The sequence below is a fragment of the Pyxicephalus adspersus genome, chromosome 1, assembly GCF_032062135.1.
Source record: "Pyxicephalus adspersus chromosome 1, UCB_Pads_2.0, whole genome shotgun sequence".
Classification (NCBI taxonomy): Eukaryota; Metazoa; Chordata; class Amphibia; order Anura; family Pyxicephalidae; genus Pyxicephalus; species Pyxicephalus adspersus.
The window spans coordinates 80,602,457-80,621,433 of record NC_092858.1 but is presented as its reverse complement, the minus strand read 5'-3'; the positions used below and the strand labels follow the sequence as shown (position 1 = coordinate 80,621,433).

The 18,977-nt window shown below is 35.8% G+C and overlaps 1 protein-coding gene across 1 annotated transcript in view; it reads right to left on the bottom strand.

The window, feature by feature from the left end:
- The window catches only part of LOC140326857 (autism susceptibility gene 2 protein homolog), a 347,808-nt gene extending 329,758 nt beyond the window's left edge, over positions 1-18,050 (bottom strand). The window contains exons 1-2 of the mRNA XM_072405875.1: positions 17,991-18,050; positions 4,057-4,260 (exon numbers count right to left, since the gene is read on the bottom strand). Of these exons, the coding sequence (XP_072261976.1) occupies positions 4,057-4,260; positions 17,991-18,050 (264 nt within the window). The remainder of the gene's footprint in view (positions 1-4,056; positions 4,261-17,990) is intronic.
- Positions 18,051-18,977: the final 927 nt, after the last annotated feature.

Here is an 18,977-nt window from a genome sequence, read left to right as displayed (position 1 = left end):
AGACACGCGCTGCAGCCAGGAGGAGAGGAGAGAAGAAGCACGCAGCATCGCGGGATCGCGGTATCGGGTGAGTATGATATTTTAATTATTTTTAAAAACTGTGTTCGCTGTATAAGACGCACCCACTTTTCCCCCCCAGTCTTATACGCCGAAAAATACGGTAGGTATTCCATAAAGCAGTGGTCCCCAACCAGCGGTCCGTTCTTATATTCTGAATGACAATTTTCTCCTTTATATTGCACTGAATTCACAAACTGTACTAGAGACAGAAAAGCAAGGGAGGAGCAGAGTGACGTCAGTGTAGTCCTATGGTGTATGAGGCAACCGTTGCCGAGCTGCACGTAATTCTTCACATTACCGTGAGCTGATCAATGAATCAGAGCTTCCACAGTCCTTGTCAGGCCTCATTAGGATAATCATTATTTTACAAATGTATTTTACTTTTTTTAAAATACATATTAATGGTCCGGAGGATTTAAAATAATGAAATTAGTGGTCCATGGGGTCCAAAAGGTTGGCTATCGCTGCTATAAAGCATGATCAGTCAGTCACATTGTGACCGCAAATTTGTTCATGTTTGGGTACACACCCTTAGGCCCCCATGGACATCAAATTGATGTCAGATTGCTGTTGCTGAAAATTATCAGCAACCGTAACTAATTATTACTGAAGCATTAATATATGTTATTATTTTTATTAGTCAAAAATCTAGTCAACAAAAAAACATCAGTTATTTAGGGTTCTAGTGTTATAATTATCTGCTACACAATAAAGCAACTTTTTAAATGTTATTTCCCTGTAAAAGGTAATTCCAGTAATTGCATTTTAATAGGGAATCAGTACATATAGCTGATTTGCTTTAAAGTGCTCCTTTTAATACCTTCCAGATGCTGGTGTACAGTGTAGAACCTAATTACTGGCTTTTCTACAGTGTTCAGACATTTAATAAATATATTTGTTAACAGCTGAAATGAAAATGAATGGTTAGAAAATGTTCATATTGCTACTAAAGTATAAGCTTTAATTAACACACTCATGAGAGCTTGCAGATCTAAGAGGTGTCAGAGCTTTAGGTTAAGCTGATGAATACATTATGCTACCTGTTCAAATGGCAAGATGATTTGCGTAAAAACTCCAGAGGAATTTATCTAAATAGTATATAATTTACTTTTTATATAACGAGTATGAAATTATTTAAAGTGAATAAATTATCTGCTTCTTACTTAACCTTAGAACAAACTTGACTCATAATAAGGTGCTGGTAAAGTTTATGAACCAAAAACATCAAAGCATAACTTCTACCAGAAATGGGGGCGAGATTTTCAGAGACTTCTATCATGAATGGCATGGCAGCCTTTCTGGTTTTCTGTTACCCTTCTGTTGGAATACACTAGAGTTGAATTTACAGATGATTGCCGTCACAGTGGGAGTGACTACAAGTGGGGTCTTAGTGATATAATTACACATGATAGTTGTTGGCACATACTCAGCAATACATGTTAACAGACATAAAATGTAATTCAAATTGGTTGAACAATCATTAAAGTGTAAATAAAGTTCCACTTTTCTACATGCAGGTCATTATTGTAGAGAGGTCAGGTGGTGTCCCTTCTGCAATAATGCATCTTACCTGCTTGATTCTGGCCACAAAGCTGTGCAAGTGCAGCATTAGCTTTGCATAACCCGGAAATTCAGGCTTCCCTTGCATGTGCCAAGGATGAGTGAACTCCCGTGCACATGCTACGTTACCCCAGCACAGCCAATCCAGTTGGCCGAAGACAGTCTGTGGAAAGAAGTAGAGAAGGAAAAAGGCGGTGTTCTTTGATTAAATGCAAATAGGGGAGTTTCGTGGCTTTAGTTCCACTTTAAATAAAATTTCGTTTTTACATTATACAAGGAGAAGCCTAAATTAGTCTTGATATCATCCTCCACTGATCTGATAAACAACAAAACTGAAGGAGGGGGGTGGCCAAAATTGGGGGCCAATCAGGCACTACACATGATCTGTAAAAATAAAGTTTAACCTGTTTATACTTTATTATCCCTGAAATCCCACCACCTTTATTGACATGAAAAAGAAAATTTTTAGCACATACTTTATTTTAGACCCAGTGGCATCACGACTGGTTCTGTTCAATATGGCTGATGGAAGGTGCCAGTAAAATGAGTGGGCACCCACATGGTGGTTTCTGATCCTCTATGATTGACCTAAAATACCATCAATTAAAGGACCACATCTAGATGATGTTGGATGACCTCCACACAGGTAATGAGGCTCTTTTGATCTGTTTTAGCTTCTGTTGCACATCATGAGAAGCTATCTGTATGCAGTGAAATCAGAGTATGCAATACCAGAACAGGAGAGAAGCCAGTACAAATGTGCAAGATGGTAAGACGAGTTTAGATTTAAGCATGTAAAATATACACCTTTACAAACGCAGCAAATTATTAGTAAGTATATCAAAGTCTACAACTACACCAAACAGGCCTCATCAAAATCTTTGTAAAGTCAGATCCTAAATCCCCCATAACAATGACAGCAGTGCTACACCAGTTTGGTCCCAAGAGAAATGAGTCAAAACTAACAGGTGAAATCTGGCCCGACTAACAAAGAGATCTTTGGTGTTTCGGTGGCTCATGTAAGATCTTCCCTCCAGAGGTCCAAGTCAATAACTATCTTGTTAAAAATGCACAGTAAACTCTAAGGAAAGGGCCAACGATGGAAGGGGTTAGGTGTATGGTCCACTGGCCCATACGATTAAACTAGTTACATTTTTACACTACTTAAGTGGTATATAAAATAAAGTATTAGCCAGTATATATTTTACAGTAGAAATCAGACTTGTCTCTCAATAATACAAGTCTATAATTTAATTGAATAACTGTTCAAGTGATACAAATCTGTTCCTTGTCCTGGAACAACTAGACTAGAGAAAGCCTGGGTTCCATTTCTTAAAACTGCTAAAAATCTATGTTGCAAAAATTAATTATCACTTTGAAAGAAAATGCTGATGTTTAGAAAAAAAGACCTCATAAAATGATGGCTTTATTTGTGCATAATCTTGGCATAATTATATTATTGTATTATAACTATTAGATTATAGCTATGATTACTGTGGCCTGTATTCTAACCTTATTTTTGAAATGATCAGTTAAATCAGATGAGATAAGTAAAACTATATTTAATAAGGCATCTATGGTAAATGAGCATATGGAGCTTTGTTTAACCATGCAATGAATGCAGAGCTATTTATAATCAATAAAAAGTTACAAAATACTCCGTCTCCCAGATGTTAGAAAGATTCTTATTTCCTATTACTCTGACATAATTTTAACCAGCCTAGAATTGAGAAGAAATTTCCAACTGAAGTATGTATGCATTGCTGTATGAATTGAATAGTTTAACAAATTTGTATCCATTAAAAATAGTGATAGATTTCTATTAGAGCATAATATAAACATATTGAGCATGCTTCAATAAGCCAATTTCCATATATATGAAAGTGTATTGCTTTTTTCTTCACTTTCAACAATGAATATTGTGTATAATCTAAATGTGCAGCTCCTGGTAAAACACTGAACAGCTAATATCACACTATCATAAAATGTACCATAAGACGATAACAGTGAAATAATTATGTGCAAAGAAGAATATTTCATACTCCAGTAGCCCTTAGGTGGCTTAAGTCAATGAAATGATTTAGGAAATGAGCCCCTGATGGTTTGAGCCTGACATAAGTGTCTAAAAGTTAATAACATCATTCGTGAGGGGAACAAGTGACCTCTCCAGCAAGCCAGTAATACCTACTGAATTGATAAACTTAATAGAGCTGGATTTTAGAGGCCAACTGCATAACGACACTGCATGTTATATAGACAGCTGTGTCTCAGTCAGAGGCTAATAAAGCTCCACTAAGCTAATCATGACAATCTTTTCTTTGCCTCAGGTGAATAAACCAGGTCATAGATTGGTGTTTGTGACACACAGTTCAGTTGTAAACAGTATAAATAACAAATATTTTCACTGAGCGGCATGGATGGAGAAGTGCATCCTACCTGGTTGAGCCTCTTCTGAAACCTCTTCTTTCCCGGCTTTTGGCAGAGGTTATGGTCATTTTCCCTGTCTGAGCCATAGTGGTGGTTGTATTTGTTCTTTTGCAGTTTATATGACAGTCCGTTGCTTAAAATTTCCCTTTTCTTTTTATTAAGAGGAGTCTGCTGCTTGGCTTCTCGCTCATCTGGCATCAAGGCACCGTCTTTCTAAAAAGAGAACATACAAAAGGTGGTGTGAGATTTTGTTACCCTTGGTTAACACATTTCTGCTTTGAAGTCAATCAATGATCCTTTAATAAAAGGCACATAAGCTTTTATTTTATAGCAAAATACATTCTTCTAAGTTCTTAAACCGCTAGTAGTTAAAATCAATAGGAAACATTGTGGATTGTTAAAATGAAAAAGCAAAAATAGAGCTAAAAGCTGCACCAAATAAATATGAAGGCAATTATTATATCTTTTTAAAATGCAATGTGTTCAAATATAATGGATAGACTACGGTATGTACAATGCATGGTTAAGCAACTCACTTTTGGTTATGACAACTTCACTATCTAGAATATGCAGTTAATAACAAGGAGTATCAAGGTTTCATTGAATTTTAAAGCTGCCTGAAGAGTAAAGGTCTGTATACTATCTTGTTTTTTTTAATGTAATCATGGTATTCATAGGACTGGTCCACACTGGTGTATTGCCGCAGGTAAGGTAAAGTGTTTTACAACACATTACCACAAATGCACGATAACACCTGTACAGTGGTGTGGTGCATTGAAAAGCACCTCATATCCGTTATGGCAATGGAGCAGAGGGAGGTTAGAGAAGGCCAGTCAAACCTCATTATTTGCATATGTTTAGGGCTTCTAAACATTTTCCGCAAAATATTTATCAAGTCAGTGGAAGTTTGTAATGCCAACTTCAGTGGCTGTCCAAGATCCATAACCATTTAAGTGAAAAAAACAGCTAAATCTCATGAAGTGAAAGTAGTAACAAATTAATTTGCACTGAATTTAGTAGCTAAGCTCTTGTGAGAATAATGTTTAGTCTGTTACGACTATTACAATCTATGCTCAGTTGTGGATACACTTACTCCTTCTTAAAGAAGTAGATCTGAATATATATAATTGTAAATAACTCTCAGAGAGTTTGGATATTTGGTATGTTTGTACATTACTTTTTACTTGCCAGAGGTTCTGATGAAGGTGTACCTGAACTCTGGATGTCTTATTTTTTAAAAAATACATTTGTATGTTCTCCTCTGAAGCATGATTAGCTACATACCCCTGCTTTGTTTCTGTAAGGTTCCATTCTTTAGATATCCCTCCTTCCTGCCTATAGATTGGATTCAAGCCTACCAGCAGGAAGTTGGAATATCCATGGAATAGAAATTTACTATACACTACAATTTACTACAAAGTAATAGTGTGTATATATAATTTGGATAAAAAACATACAAATACTTTCTTTTTTTAAATTTGAAATAGTTCAGGTAAAGTTTATACCCTATATGATGTTGGCATAGCCCTAACATGAAAACATTAAAATCCCTCCTGCAACATATGAACTCCATAAAAACAACTCATTCAAAGCAAAGAAATGTAGGTAAAAGCACACAAGTAATAAAAAACAATGGAAAACAATTTTGAACAGCCACACTAGCTTGTACACTTGCAAAAGGGAAAGAAGTTGAAGGAAAATAGCTTATTCACACCATCACTTGTGTTTATTTACAAAGAATGACACATACACACCAAAGCACTTAAATGTTTAAAGTAAAACAATTGGTAAAATATAAGTCCACATTTAAAAAAAAAGTACAATCTTTGGGGTTCTTTGGTTTCAAAATGATTTACAGAGACATCCTTGATTGTATTATACACTGAGCAGAATTATGCTGATAGGATGAGTTGGCCATGAAATCAGATAGCAGCAATGCTTGGAAATTAAATAGCTGAATACATTAGACAGTACTGTTCTGGGCAAAAGACACATTTGGGAACATAAATTGAAAGACACTGTCAGGTAAGATCAACAGGGTTAAAAATAGCAAGCAAAGTAGTCCTTTATCTGATCTGGGGATAAGGGAAATATTTCCATCATTATGCTTTAATGAATTTTAAAAAATAAGTTCCTGTTCATGAACCTTCAACACTCTCCAGACTGATAAAATGTTATAATGTGCACAAATAATGTGATAATATTTTTAATGCATTTCTGTCAAAAATTTGACAAGATTTATATGTGAAACTCTACCCAAAGAAATAAACTCAAATACCTGTCAATTTACACAAGTAAATGGGTATAGGAGACGTACGAACCACTGATCTGAACTGGTGGAAAATTACCCTGGGTGATATATTTTGACAATATGTGTGTGATTATTATTGATGTATAATAAATAGTCCCAACTTTATTACAAATGGTCAGAAAGCAGAACACATATTGTGCATAGCAAGCCAATCTGAAAGGCATTGTGAGACTAAAAACACAGCTTTTGGGTCATTACCAGCAGATATTACTTGTTTTGGCCAATGGCAAGCTTGCAGAGAATAAAAATCACATTGGCCCCCTTACAATCGAAAAGGCTGATATGGAGATTTTGGACAGCTAGGTAACTGTAATTTATTTCTTATTTATATCTTTATAGGACACCAAACACTTTTTTTGCTGCTATTTAAAAAGATTAGGTAAAAATGTTTTTTGCCACAAGGCTTTACTTAAAAAAAGTAAGCCAAAGTACACTGGTAATGTGACTGTGCATGAAAATTGTTCAGTTCCACACCTTTCCATATTACATAACACCAGCACCCAGGACTCTCACAATATAAAACCCTCTCCACAGTTTATGGTAATCCATTAAATGCTTTTTTGCAGTGGCACATGTCCCCATAGCAGAGACTGAATTCCCATGCCTTTTTTTTAACAATAGTCCGCCTATTACCCTTAAAAGTACGCAAAACTTAGTAACAGGATTAATCTTCCATGAATTTCCATGAGATTTGAATTTAAGTTCCAAATTTAGGCCCTGAGCTTTATGTAAGAATTGCCAAACCCTTGGTAAACCAGACTTATGCTGCTGGTTTATGGTTGGCCAAATTATTTAAAGCTCTCCACTGGAGAAAAAAAAACTATCATGGGAGAACATGGGTGTTTTCTGATAGTCTATTGTCTTCATTATTGGAGAGCTTTATTAAACCAGACTGCTTTGAGAAAAAGCTGAATGCTTTTCTAGAAGTACAGAATTTACCTGGGTATTAAAGCTTTAAAGTAAAGATATTAGAGACTGTTGAACCAGAAAACATCCAATTGGAATTTTTTTCCCCTGTTGAAGCCAATTGTACCTAGGTTTTTTTGCCTTCATCTGGACCAACTATGTCCATAGGGTTTTATATTTGGGATATGTTTATTTCCTTAGTGGTTGAACTTGATGGACTTGTCTTTTTTCAACCTGACCTACTATGTAACTATATAACAGGTCCAATGTGTCTGTGTTTGAAAAATGTAAACCCCGATGTTTGTACAGTTCTTGACTAAGATACATACAACTAAAAAAAATACAGACCAGTCCCTGGATGTAGCCCCTCACCTTGTCAATTACTACAGAACATTAGTGTTGCAACTTTACCAAAAATGTAAAGTGTAAAAATGCTTCCTTATGCCTACAGCAGACTAGAAACATAAACTCAGCCTAGGCAAAAATCACTGGAATGGAGCTTTACTTTAGTAAATAATTCTATTATAATGCAGTTATTTTGCCTTTCAAAGCTAACCATGGGTGTTTGACAACAATGTTTATTCAAAAATGTTTATTTAAGACCGCCTAATAGATTAAAAATGCTATCTTCTTCTTTTAATCTGGGAATTGTTGTTTCTGAACAGTAAAGTGTCTCCTGTACACCAGCATACTTAATGTGTTATTCTTTGGAAGTGAAGCCTCTATCTGTCTCTTTGCCTACGGTTAATGGTTACATTTATTTAACAGCATGTGCTCATTCAAAAAGTAAAATCAATAAGGACATGATAAGAGAACAATAAGAGGATTGCAGACAAGATTTATCACAAAATTACACAGAATTAAATCTACCCTAATACTGTCTGAAATGCTGTCAATATCCTTTGCATTTCCTTTGTACACCTTCAGTCCTCGGGAAAATAACACACTGCAGGACAGATAAACATTGGAAAAGCAATGGAATTGTCAAACAAGAGGAAAGAAAAGTGCCTGGGTTACCCATAAAAACCAATCAGATTTAGAAATACATTTTTCTCCTAAAGGATAAACAAAATAGTACATGCTAAAGACAACATATGCATGATTTACCAAAATGTTTAAATTGGTGCTCAAATTCATAAATAACTTTACATTTCTTGCAACTAGACATTTTTTGATATACATGCTGCAATAGGCTTTAGTATTAGCTTAAGATAACCCTCCAATAATATACTTACTGAAAGCTGAGAACATACAGAATACAAACAGTATGCACAATATTTGCCTACATTTTTATACATCTATATGTTACAAGTGGGTAGACACAATATAATCTGATTTTTAACTAAACTAAAACAATGAGATTGTGTCAAGGTATTATTTAACAAATACTATCTATGTAACATTAAGATTGTGTAGATTTATAGTATCAGCAAAAAATGTTGATACCCAAAATTGTAACAAGAACACTTTCAGGGCCCATATAGGTTCATGGTGTGTGCTACTGTATGGTATGTCTGGTATGGTATGTATATGGTATGGTAACATATGGTAACATATGTGTTTATATGTGTTCATTAAGGCAGCCAATTTAAAATAAATGGGCTTTCAACACATGCTAACATGAAAAAAAAGCATAAGACCTTTTTCCTAATGCAGTACATTGGCATGTTACAACACAGATACATTGCTTTAGCGCATTGGTATGTCATTCAAAATTCTTTCCAACATAGGCAGCAACGTATGGTATGATGTATACATTACCACAATGCACAAATCTAAGTGTCAAACCTGACTGATGGGCCTGAAATGATTCTTCTACCTCCAGTATGTATGGAAATACCTTGTAGGTTTTGTATATATATGTGCATCCTAGCTGCATGAAAATGCATGTACATATTGTTGTGTGCAGGTCCTAATTCCTCCTATTATGTATATATCGATTTTCTTTCTGTTTTTACATTTAATTTTCTTCATTGATGACTACAAGGAGTCTCTCCCTTTGTGAGAGTACAGAAGCATTGACATGTACTCATTATAAAGACATCCACGGTTTATTATTACATTCTTTCTCTTATGGAAGCTCAAATCAGTATAAAATGTGAGTGTGTAAAAGGCATTAAAATCATTTACCATTTGTTACAAAGAAAGAGACTAAAAGGGTACTTTAAGTAATTCTGTTTTGCATGTGTATAGTTCTAGTGTACCTGTAGATTTGAATCATTTTATCTATATCAAGATGATCTTAAAATAATGTATATTTGCAGCAGGCAAAGAGCAGACTAAACCTGTTCTGTAAGAAAGAAAAAAACCTACGTTTAATACACAGGACAATGTGGAGTTCAAATGATAGCTCTGCATGAAAGTCTATTCAATTTATAATACCGTCAGGCTTACAAAGTGCATCAACATCAGACAAATGGAATCAGTGTCTCCCTGCAAACTGATATGCACTGGATTGTGTTGTCTGATATAAATCCATATTGGCGGCTGTTGTGCCAAGAGAGCAAACGCTGGGTTAAAAAAGCTCAGCTGTGCTGGCCAGCTCTAAGAGGTTTATAATGTCCTGTTGTACCACACTTAACAGTCATGATGGGTCAGGGCTAAACATAATGTCATAACGGTTGTACAAAAGCTCAAAGTACTTAGCTTGATGTGAGTCAGATGCAGATAGAAACATACCATAAAGGAAATTTGCTGATTAATAACACCATGTAGGTATTGGCTCTGCGTAATATGTTGGCGCTATAAAAATACTGTTTAATAATAATAATAACAATTTAAAATATTGATGGAATACATCTGTTTTATATTATTAGCCTGAATTATAAAATTAAAATATTAAGATTCATCAAAGCAACTTTTTCCTTACATGAGTTAACTTTAAGTTAATAATACAGTGTTACTAGACACCCAGTTTTGGCACCAAAAGCACCATCACACCACAATGCTCCTCCATAAATACGGTAGAGAGTATGGTCTTTGTCAGCAAGGAAAAGATAGGCTACGTACACACGTGCAATGGTTCTTGTCTGATAATCGGCTCAGGGCTGATATCAGACGTGAATCTTGTGTGTATACAGTGCTCATCATTCAAACAACCATCCTGGCGGATCCACGGATGGTAAATGACGAATGACCGTAATGAAAGCGAAGGGGAGAGAGTGCAGTGTTGTGCCACTCCAGCGTTCTCCCTTCTCCATAGAGCAGAACGGAGCTGTATGTACAGCACTCGTCATGTATCGTGCAGTCGTTTATCCTTGGAAAGGATCGTGAAAGATCCTTTCCAATGACAATTACTGCACGTGTGTACTTAGCCTAAGTGTGTTACTGACAGGATCACCAGGTAGAGCTGCCTTCTCACCAATATTTAAAAAGAGACATGTTGCCAATGTAGGACCAATTAGTAGGAAAGAGACCATAATTCTGTTCAATTTTGGTGGGACCCAGCAAATTGTAGCCTTAGGTGGCTAGCCAACAGGAGTGACAGCGTGGCCTTTTATTGTTCAGACCATCAATGATGATGTGTGCTAGGTATGAGTTTAGGGGATTTCATATGACAAAAATACTATTACCCATTAATAAATGATGTTGGAATCTAATATGTGCTTTCTGTTGTATTTTAATGCATTTTGAGTGGCTATCTGTCCCATGCCTTCCATTTTAAGATCATGTACAGAATAGGAATACCGGTTTATTTTTTTGAGGTCACTATTGTGTTTCAGCTGAAAAATGTCCCATTTTGTTTTCTATCCGCACACATTGGGCCTGATTTATTAAAGCTCACCAGGCCTGAAGAGTATAAACTTTTATCAGTGAAGCTGGGTGATCCAGCAAAGCTGGAATGGTTTGCTATTTCTTAGCAAATGTTTTAAATCTTGGACCAGATTTATTCCAGGTTTGCTGTATGGCCCAGGTTCACTGATGAAAGTGTATCCTCTCCAGCCTTGGAGAGCTTTAATAAATCAGGCCCATTTAGTATACAGCTTGGGGACATGAGCATACTTATACAACACTTATATCATTTAAATCACCATCTGATGCTTGGTTTAAACTTCAGCAGGTCACCTTGACAATGTCTACATGCCTAAATGCATTGAGTTGATGCCATATAATTGGCTGATTAAAGATTTTTGTTAACAAGTAGTTAAACAAGTGAACATAATTAGGTGGTCAATAGGTGTGTTTCTGGCTTTTGATTCTGATGCTAAGCTTGTATCTTTCAACAAAGCAAGTCTGTGGTTTCCAGACATTTATACGCTATCAACAGGTAGGACTGTTCTATCCAAATGAGCATACTTTATACCTACCTCTAATCAGGTGGTTGTTGATGTTCAGGATGGGCAGTGATGTCACCATAGGTGTTCACGCTCTACTATATTGGCAAAATGCCTACCATTTTATTGTGGCACTACCTCTACAGCCCACAGGATATGTTATCTAGAACAATATTTAATGCCTGATATATCAAGAGTGCTGGCTATAGGGTAATAGGTAATATATATTGAAAATCTCTACAGACTGCTACCGAAGTAAAATGCACTTTGATTTTTACTGTATATAACAGTGTCCTCATTTTACCTAATCATTGCTCGTGCTTACCTTCACAGAAGTTGTAAATACATTCATAGATCAGCATAATGGATTAGTTGGTGAAGGAGACACAAATCTCTTGAAGCCAGACGGTTTGAATGTCATTGAAACTGAATGTAACCTAGACAAGAGCGCCTGTTGCTAAAGAACCAAAGATTAAGCATCTGTCAGTGATAGTGATTTCATAAAAAGTAGAGAGCTTCCAGAACATCATTACTGAAGCATTTAGATGGCACTGACATAATTTAGAATTCTAAACGTACGGTAATATTGCTTTCTAGAAATGTGCATGTACATGTTCAAGTAATGTTCTTGGCCTCACTTTTGCTTGCTACACATGATAGCTATACTTTTGAATTATGTTTTTTTTAATTTATGTGTACAAGGGCAGGCACTAATAAAAAGGGTGAATACTTACCTATCTTTTTTTTCTGTGTGTCTACCACTTTCTGAGAGGATTCTCTTTAGTATTCCAATTTACAAGGAAACATAAAATCCAGAAACACCAAGTATCTACCAAATACTCCTATCGTTTATAAAATTATTAGAATTTTACTTTTTCACCACCACCAAAATAATACAGGGAAGGTGCTTGATTTTGATTTTATGTTCTTTAAAATAGTATTTTTGGTGGTGGTTCAACAGTTTATTTGGTGGAACATATAAGACTGACTTTCATCTTTTAGATAATATTACTTCTTCCCCAAAGGAAGCAAGTATGAAATAGGTAGTATAGTGGGTTACTTACCAAGTTAGCCAATTTATGCATCAATCAGACAGCAAAATTAATATTAATCAAGCCATAAGGACAACCCACATATAAAATATGCCAAAAGGTATAATATTGTTCATTATAAAAGCATTATGTGTATCTTCCTGAAGAAGAAGCTATGGATTGTGTTAAGAGCATTACCCGAACCTGTTCTAAGGAGTTGTTTTGGATATCTCTCACGTATCATTCAAGGGCAATTATGCTTTGATGTAATGCACAATAATATTCCTTATAGCCAACTTTATACTATTGGTGCTTCATATGGCTTGACTATAATAAAGTTTCTGTTGGATGTTTATGATTAACTGGACAACTTTAAAATAAATCCTTATTACCAATTTCTTGCCAGAATGCATCCTGGGGGTCTAGCCTATTTTTCATTTTTATTTTGCTTGCATATTTCTCTTTATTTTCTAAATTGAATGAATTAAAAAACAGTTTAGTGACCTAATATGTTTCTCTACAGCCTCATCAGAAGCTTATGTGCAAGAGACAGAAGATGCTTGTGTCTGCATACACACAGTAAAATCTGGTTATGTGCACCACAGAACGTGTTTCTTGTCCCACAGTGCACCAGGTCTTTTAAAGTTCTATAGAGGCTTACATTTTGTAACATTATGCTGTTTTGTTATTTGTTAGTGTGAATCGGGCAGATTATTTACGTTCATTTCGGTAACATATACATATTGTCTATTTTGTTTAAATATTGATCATTTTTCTTTCTGAGATGTTTCTGTGATACAAAAATGTGCTTTGTCAGTAAATTTTCTATGTTTTGTCACTTTGGGCCCTATTTATAAAATTGAATCAGACATTCCCTCAAACATTCCATGGTGGTATTCAATTACTGCCTTTGAAAAACGTGGACCCACAAGAAAATGTTTGAAGGGATGTCAGATTCCATGTTTTATAAGCTGAACCCCAAGAGTTGTTGGGGGTTGTTCACTCTGCAACCAACAATCAAGATTGCAGTTTAATGTTTAATGTTTTCAATTCAAAGATCCTGTCTGGTAGACTTAAAATGAGACAAAGGAATCAGCATGGCTAAAATAAAACAACTATGGTTGAAATCATACACACATACAACCTATACTCATTAAATATAAACACGTTTTGTTTACATTGCTCTTGCTTGTGTAGTAAAACAATAAATAGGGAAATGGTTCCTCTTTAAACCTTTCATATTTTAAAGAACTATGATTGCATCATCAGCCTACTGATAGCTGAATCATCAGGACAAATAGGTTTAAGAGGTAGCTAATGACAATGTGCTAGATCAGTAAAAGAGTACAAATACAGAAGAATGCTAGAGGACTGCATTTCAACTTCTACAGCAAATGTTATACTCAAATACTTATTTAAAAGAGACAACAGTTGGCCTGAAGCAAAGTAGTTTCTCTAAAAACAATTAACATATATTAAGCCATTTAGATGTAATCACTTAGTTAAACAACATTCATAACAATTGTTTGGAAGGATGTTTAAGACTGGCCGTAGAAGCTAAGTACACATCTATTATTGTCGCCCGAAACGATCATTAGTGAATGCACTGGATGACAGATCAGTAAAAATCTCTGTACAGAAAGGCTGCTCAGCTTTCTGCCGAGCAGATTGTTATATACAGCGGGGGCAGTAGAATCAGGAGGTGCCCCACTGTGGGAAGAACATCAGAAATTACAGTGCCATTAGTCATTAGATATTCAACACTGCAGGCCACTAACAACCTTCTGTGTGACTTTGGGGGATACCTGTATGGACACTAGTTTTTTACCCAAGACAATCCTGAATGATCATTACAGGCAATAAAAATAAAGTGAGTGTAGGGAGCTATAGAATTAGTCCATACTAGGAAAGACTTTCACCCTTCAATCATTTGGACCATGACTTCTGTGCAACACCATTTATTAGATTTCTCCATGGTGACTTTCTTTTCCATTCACCCTATGACATGAATGTTGGTTTAAACTCTTCCTAGGGACCATGTGCCAGCTCAGATCACTATTACCATCAGTATGATCTCAGTACCAGTTCCAGAAAAGTAGGGGAATTTCACATTTTACTGGCTACTAACTGCTCCTGGCATTCATAGGCCTATTTCACTTTATTCAGAAGCCTAAACAATTTATATGACCAACAATCACTTTCTTAAAGTATCCTCATGTGGGGCAACATGATCACGTAGGGAATTACACCAGGGATAAATAGTTACACCTTTAGAGACATGATAGCTAAATGGGTTCCTTTATTAGACACATTTATACTTTTACCGCTTCTGTGAAATAGCATTTTCATGGGGAGAGTCACCAAGACATGGTTAACACATGCCTGCCTGCCAGGAATGTTGTACCTATATTAGGCACCTGGGCAGGTACACGTCAACATTTGACAAGGACCTGTTGACTTCATTGGGCATTTCAGGTCTGGTAGATAGGAAGCCCAAATGGCCAACTGCAGTAACTCTATACTGCTAATTGCAAGGCACTGCTTGAAACATTAAGTACTGAAACTGACACCTTGTAGAAGATTTCCAAAAATGATTTACATATATACATAAAACGATTTTGGGTTTACATTTTTAATAAACTGCAATTTACTTAAATTCAATTTTGTAAATGTTATAAATGATACATGATGCATTACTGATAACACACTTCATGTTGTGTATTAAATCCAGAACAGGAACTATGTTAGGACTGGAGAAGTGATCTCCTCTTCTTGAATATATAGGAGAGAAGTTGTTCTGTAGTTCACAGAGGTGAAATGTGCAGAACAAATATTGCTTGAGATAACAGGATAACAGAGATAACATTGCTTGAGAGTTCACAGAATGACAATACCTGTTTCCTTGCAGGATCCACAGATATAACATATTCATAAATAAAGAATTCATAAAGAAACCTGCAAACTTTTTAAAAGGATTATGCATTTTCTTTAAAGTAATTAGGTTTATTTTACTATTAGAATTATTTTTAAAATAAATAGTAAAGTTTTCATAGCAGATACATGCTAGCCAGATATATGATGACTGTCAAGTTTAAGTTTCTTTTATTCTCATGATATATTAAATGATTTTATAGAAATTCAGCTTTTACCAATAATATCAATATTTCTTTCTGCTCATCATTTTCATGGTATTTACTTTGCTAAATCCTGTAGAAATAACTACAGAAGACTGATACAGCTGTACTGTCTGCCTCTTAAAAGCATTTATTGTAAGTAACAAGTTTCCAATATGCCTCACACATAATGCATAGCTCATTCATCACACTGATTTTATCATGCAGTCAGAAAAATAAAATGTCACCAAGAGATAAAAGCACTGACTGGCATGTTAAATTGCCTGAAGAAATTCTAAAATCAATATTAATTTTCATTTGCGGATCCTCATAAAATGCAGGACACACTTAGAGCCTCATGTCTTCCACTTCTAGAGTGAGTTGTGCTGAGATGCTTGCCTAAGACTTTCCTCTAACTACACTTATTACTGGACTGATCATTTTTCTCTCTGGCCTTGCCTGATGTCTTCCCTTCTCCAAACCCTGTAGAATTTCTCAGATCTTACAATATTGGCATTAACCTCTTTTAGATGTGCATTTCACAAATGTGTTGTCGTGCAGTTGAGTGTGGGCGCAGTATAGTTCACTGCATAACAAAAGATTATGGGTCAACCCCAGTCATCCAGCAACAAAATGTAAGCACAATGCACTCCCTATTCAAGTTCATGGAGTTGGCTGACTTTTTAAGGCCAGTAAAAAGCTACATGCCACATCCAGGATCCAAGACCAAACCAATGCAATGCAACTGATTGCAGACAAAATGGTTCCCAACAGCTCCCATACAGTTGAAAAGGAATGGCTTGGAAAACAGTTGACCATGCGATGAATGGCTGCTGTCTACTGCACATCTGAAATTAGCCTTAGAATAGGCTGATGATACTGCAGATAAAAAAAAACATGCAAAAAAGATAGATATTATTTTGATCTCAGGTCTGAACTAGTGCACTAGATTTTTAGATTGGAGAGATATGAACACACAATACTCTTCCTGATTGAGTTTTCAGAATTGACAAGCTGAATCTTAGCCAACCGGTTTCACTAGTGCTTCAAAATTTGCAACCTTGCTGAAGAATAAGCCAGCCTAGTGTCTGGGGGGTTCTTACAAGCCAGTTTCTTTGTGAAGAACAAGGCAACTTTTTTTACAGCGTTGTTAGATTACTGGACCTGGGAAACAGTTACAAAAACATGATGTTGCCATTATTTTAGCTAAAATGGCACAACAGGTTGTCAAGGGGAAATTACTTTTTCACACCTGTGATTGAACATTTTATTTTATCTTACACCAGGTAAAAGATATGAAAACAATACTGTCATTTTTTGATCTCAGATCTATTCTACCTGAACTGACTAAAATATCTGATACAAGGCATTGTCATAAAGCTTCAAAACCTAGTCTGAAAAATGAAAGTGAAAGAGGACATGGTTCTTCTTTTTATCTGTCTATAAGTATTACTGATAGTTTGTAACTCCAAGTTTATATTAGTTGACTTGAAGGCTCTATGACAATGTTACAATAAAAGAATAGCAAACTAATTCTATGATACAACTGTGCACATCATTTTTCAATAAAATCTGTGGCACTTGGGACAATGGACACAAATTACATAAGATACTAGTCCTCAAGGGCATCTAGTTGACAGTTTAGAAAAATATAAAGCAGACTTTGGATAAGGCAGGCATGTCCAAAGTCCGGCCCGCGGGGCGGTTTAATATGGCCCTCTAACAGCCCTCCCTGCTCTGTGTAAATGCGGCCCTCCCTTCTGATTGAGGGCGGCAAGCAGAAGACTGTCTGCCACAAGAGGGAGGGCGGTAGGAGGGCCGCATCGGAAGCCCGATCCTGACATCACCCCCCTTCTTCTGTGGCAGACAGTCTTTTGCTTGAGGGCAAAGCACATGCCTGACTGCAGCTCGTTGGGAGCGACAGTGGGCGGTGACGTCAGGGCCGGACTTTGATCAGTTTCTCTGCAGTTTCTTCAGCTACCTCCTGCACGGGACTTGCAGTATATAGGGGTGAGACAGCCATTTTTTGTGCGGGGATGTGGGGAGCTGGACAGGGGTAGGTAGGGCCCTGACCTAGCAGAATTTGTGAAGTGGTGGAAGTATGTGAGCTGTTACCAGAGAGTCTGACCTTGTCAAAGCAAATAACACGGCTTCCACCTGCCAAGGTCAAACAAAAGCAGAATCATGGATTTTGCAGCTATTGAAAAGGAGATCAGCCTTTTCTCCTCTCCATTCTCTGTTGACCCCGATGATGCTCCAGATCAGCTGCAGCTTGAGCTCATTGAGCTGCATTGTGACAGCGAGTTACGCAGTCGTTACCAAAGAATGTTCGGAAGAATGTTCGGAAAAATGTTCGGCCCTCCGGCATGTTCACTTCATCCAATCTGGCCCTCTTTAAAAAAAAGTTTGGACACCCCTGGGATAAGGGGTTTCACAAACTGTAAAACCTACTATGATAGTTGTCCATATGACGACATATTTAACAAAACTGCGTTAGTATATATAAGTAATATTTATTGATAAAAGATGAATGAATAAATAACCTAATAAAACATTTTTACAACTCTAGATCTATATTTATATAAATAATAAGTAGAATAATGTCAATATAAGTATTTTGTAAAGTTATTTTGCCCCAGATAACCATTAAACACTCTTTAAACCAGGCCAAAGATCAAGTGAGCAATGATTTACAACCTCTGAACAAAGAATCAAGTGAGCAATACTTCATCTTCTGGCCTACAGAAGGTTAGAATAGAAGATTGTTATTAAATTATATAATATATTTTTTATATTTATTAAATAAACTTTCTATACTTTCCTATATTGTATCAGAGGTCATGTATTGCTATAATGATACACCAAAAATATTTTTAATGTTAAAATTATTATGTAAATACTGTATGTCCATGTTCATTTAAAAAAAAAATCAAATTACAATTTTGACTGGAAATTCCAAATCAGCACAACACAATAAATGATTAAGCTAGTATAATTATGTTTCAAATATATTTCAGTTCCATAGTAAATCCAGGCCACCAAACTGTGATTTTAAACTTTTTTTTCTCCAAATGAACACATGGCAGTTGCAGATATGGTCTGATCAACAAGTGTAGTTGAGTTTTACAAAGAAAGCGGTTAGCTTATCTTGTGTTGCAGAGGATGGCTCATACTTTGTTATATAGGAATTTAATATTTCCATTTTGTATGCAATTTGAATTCTGCATTTAAAATGGAAACATATTAAAATAAAAGCAAAATGGACTAGGTGAAATAAATTATTTTGACACAAGAA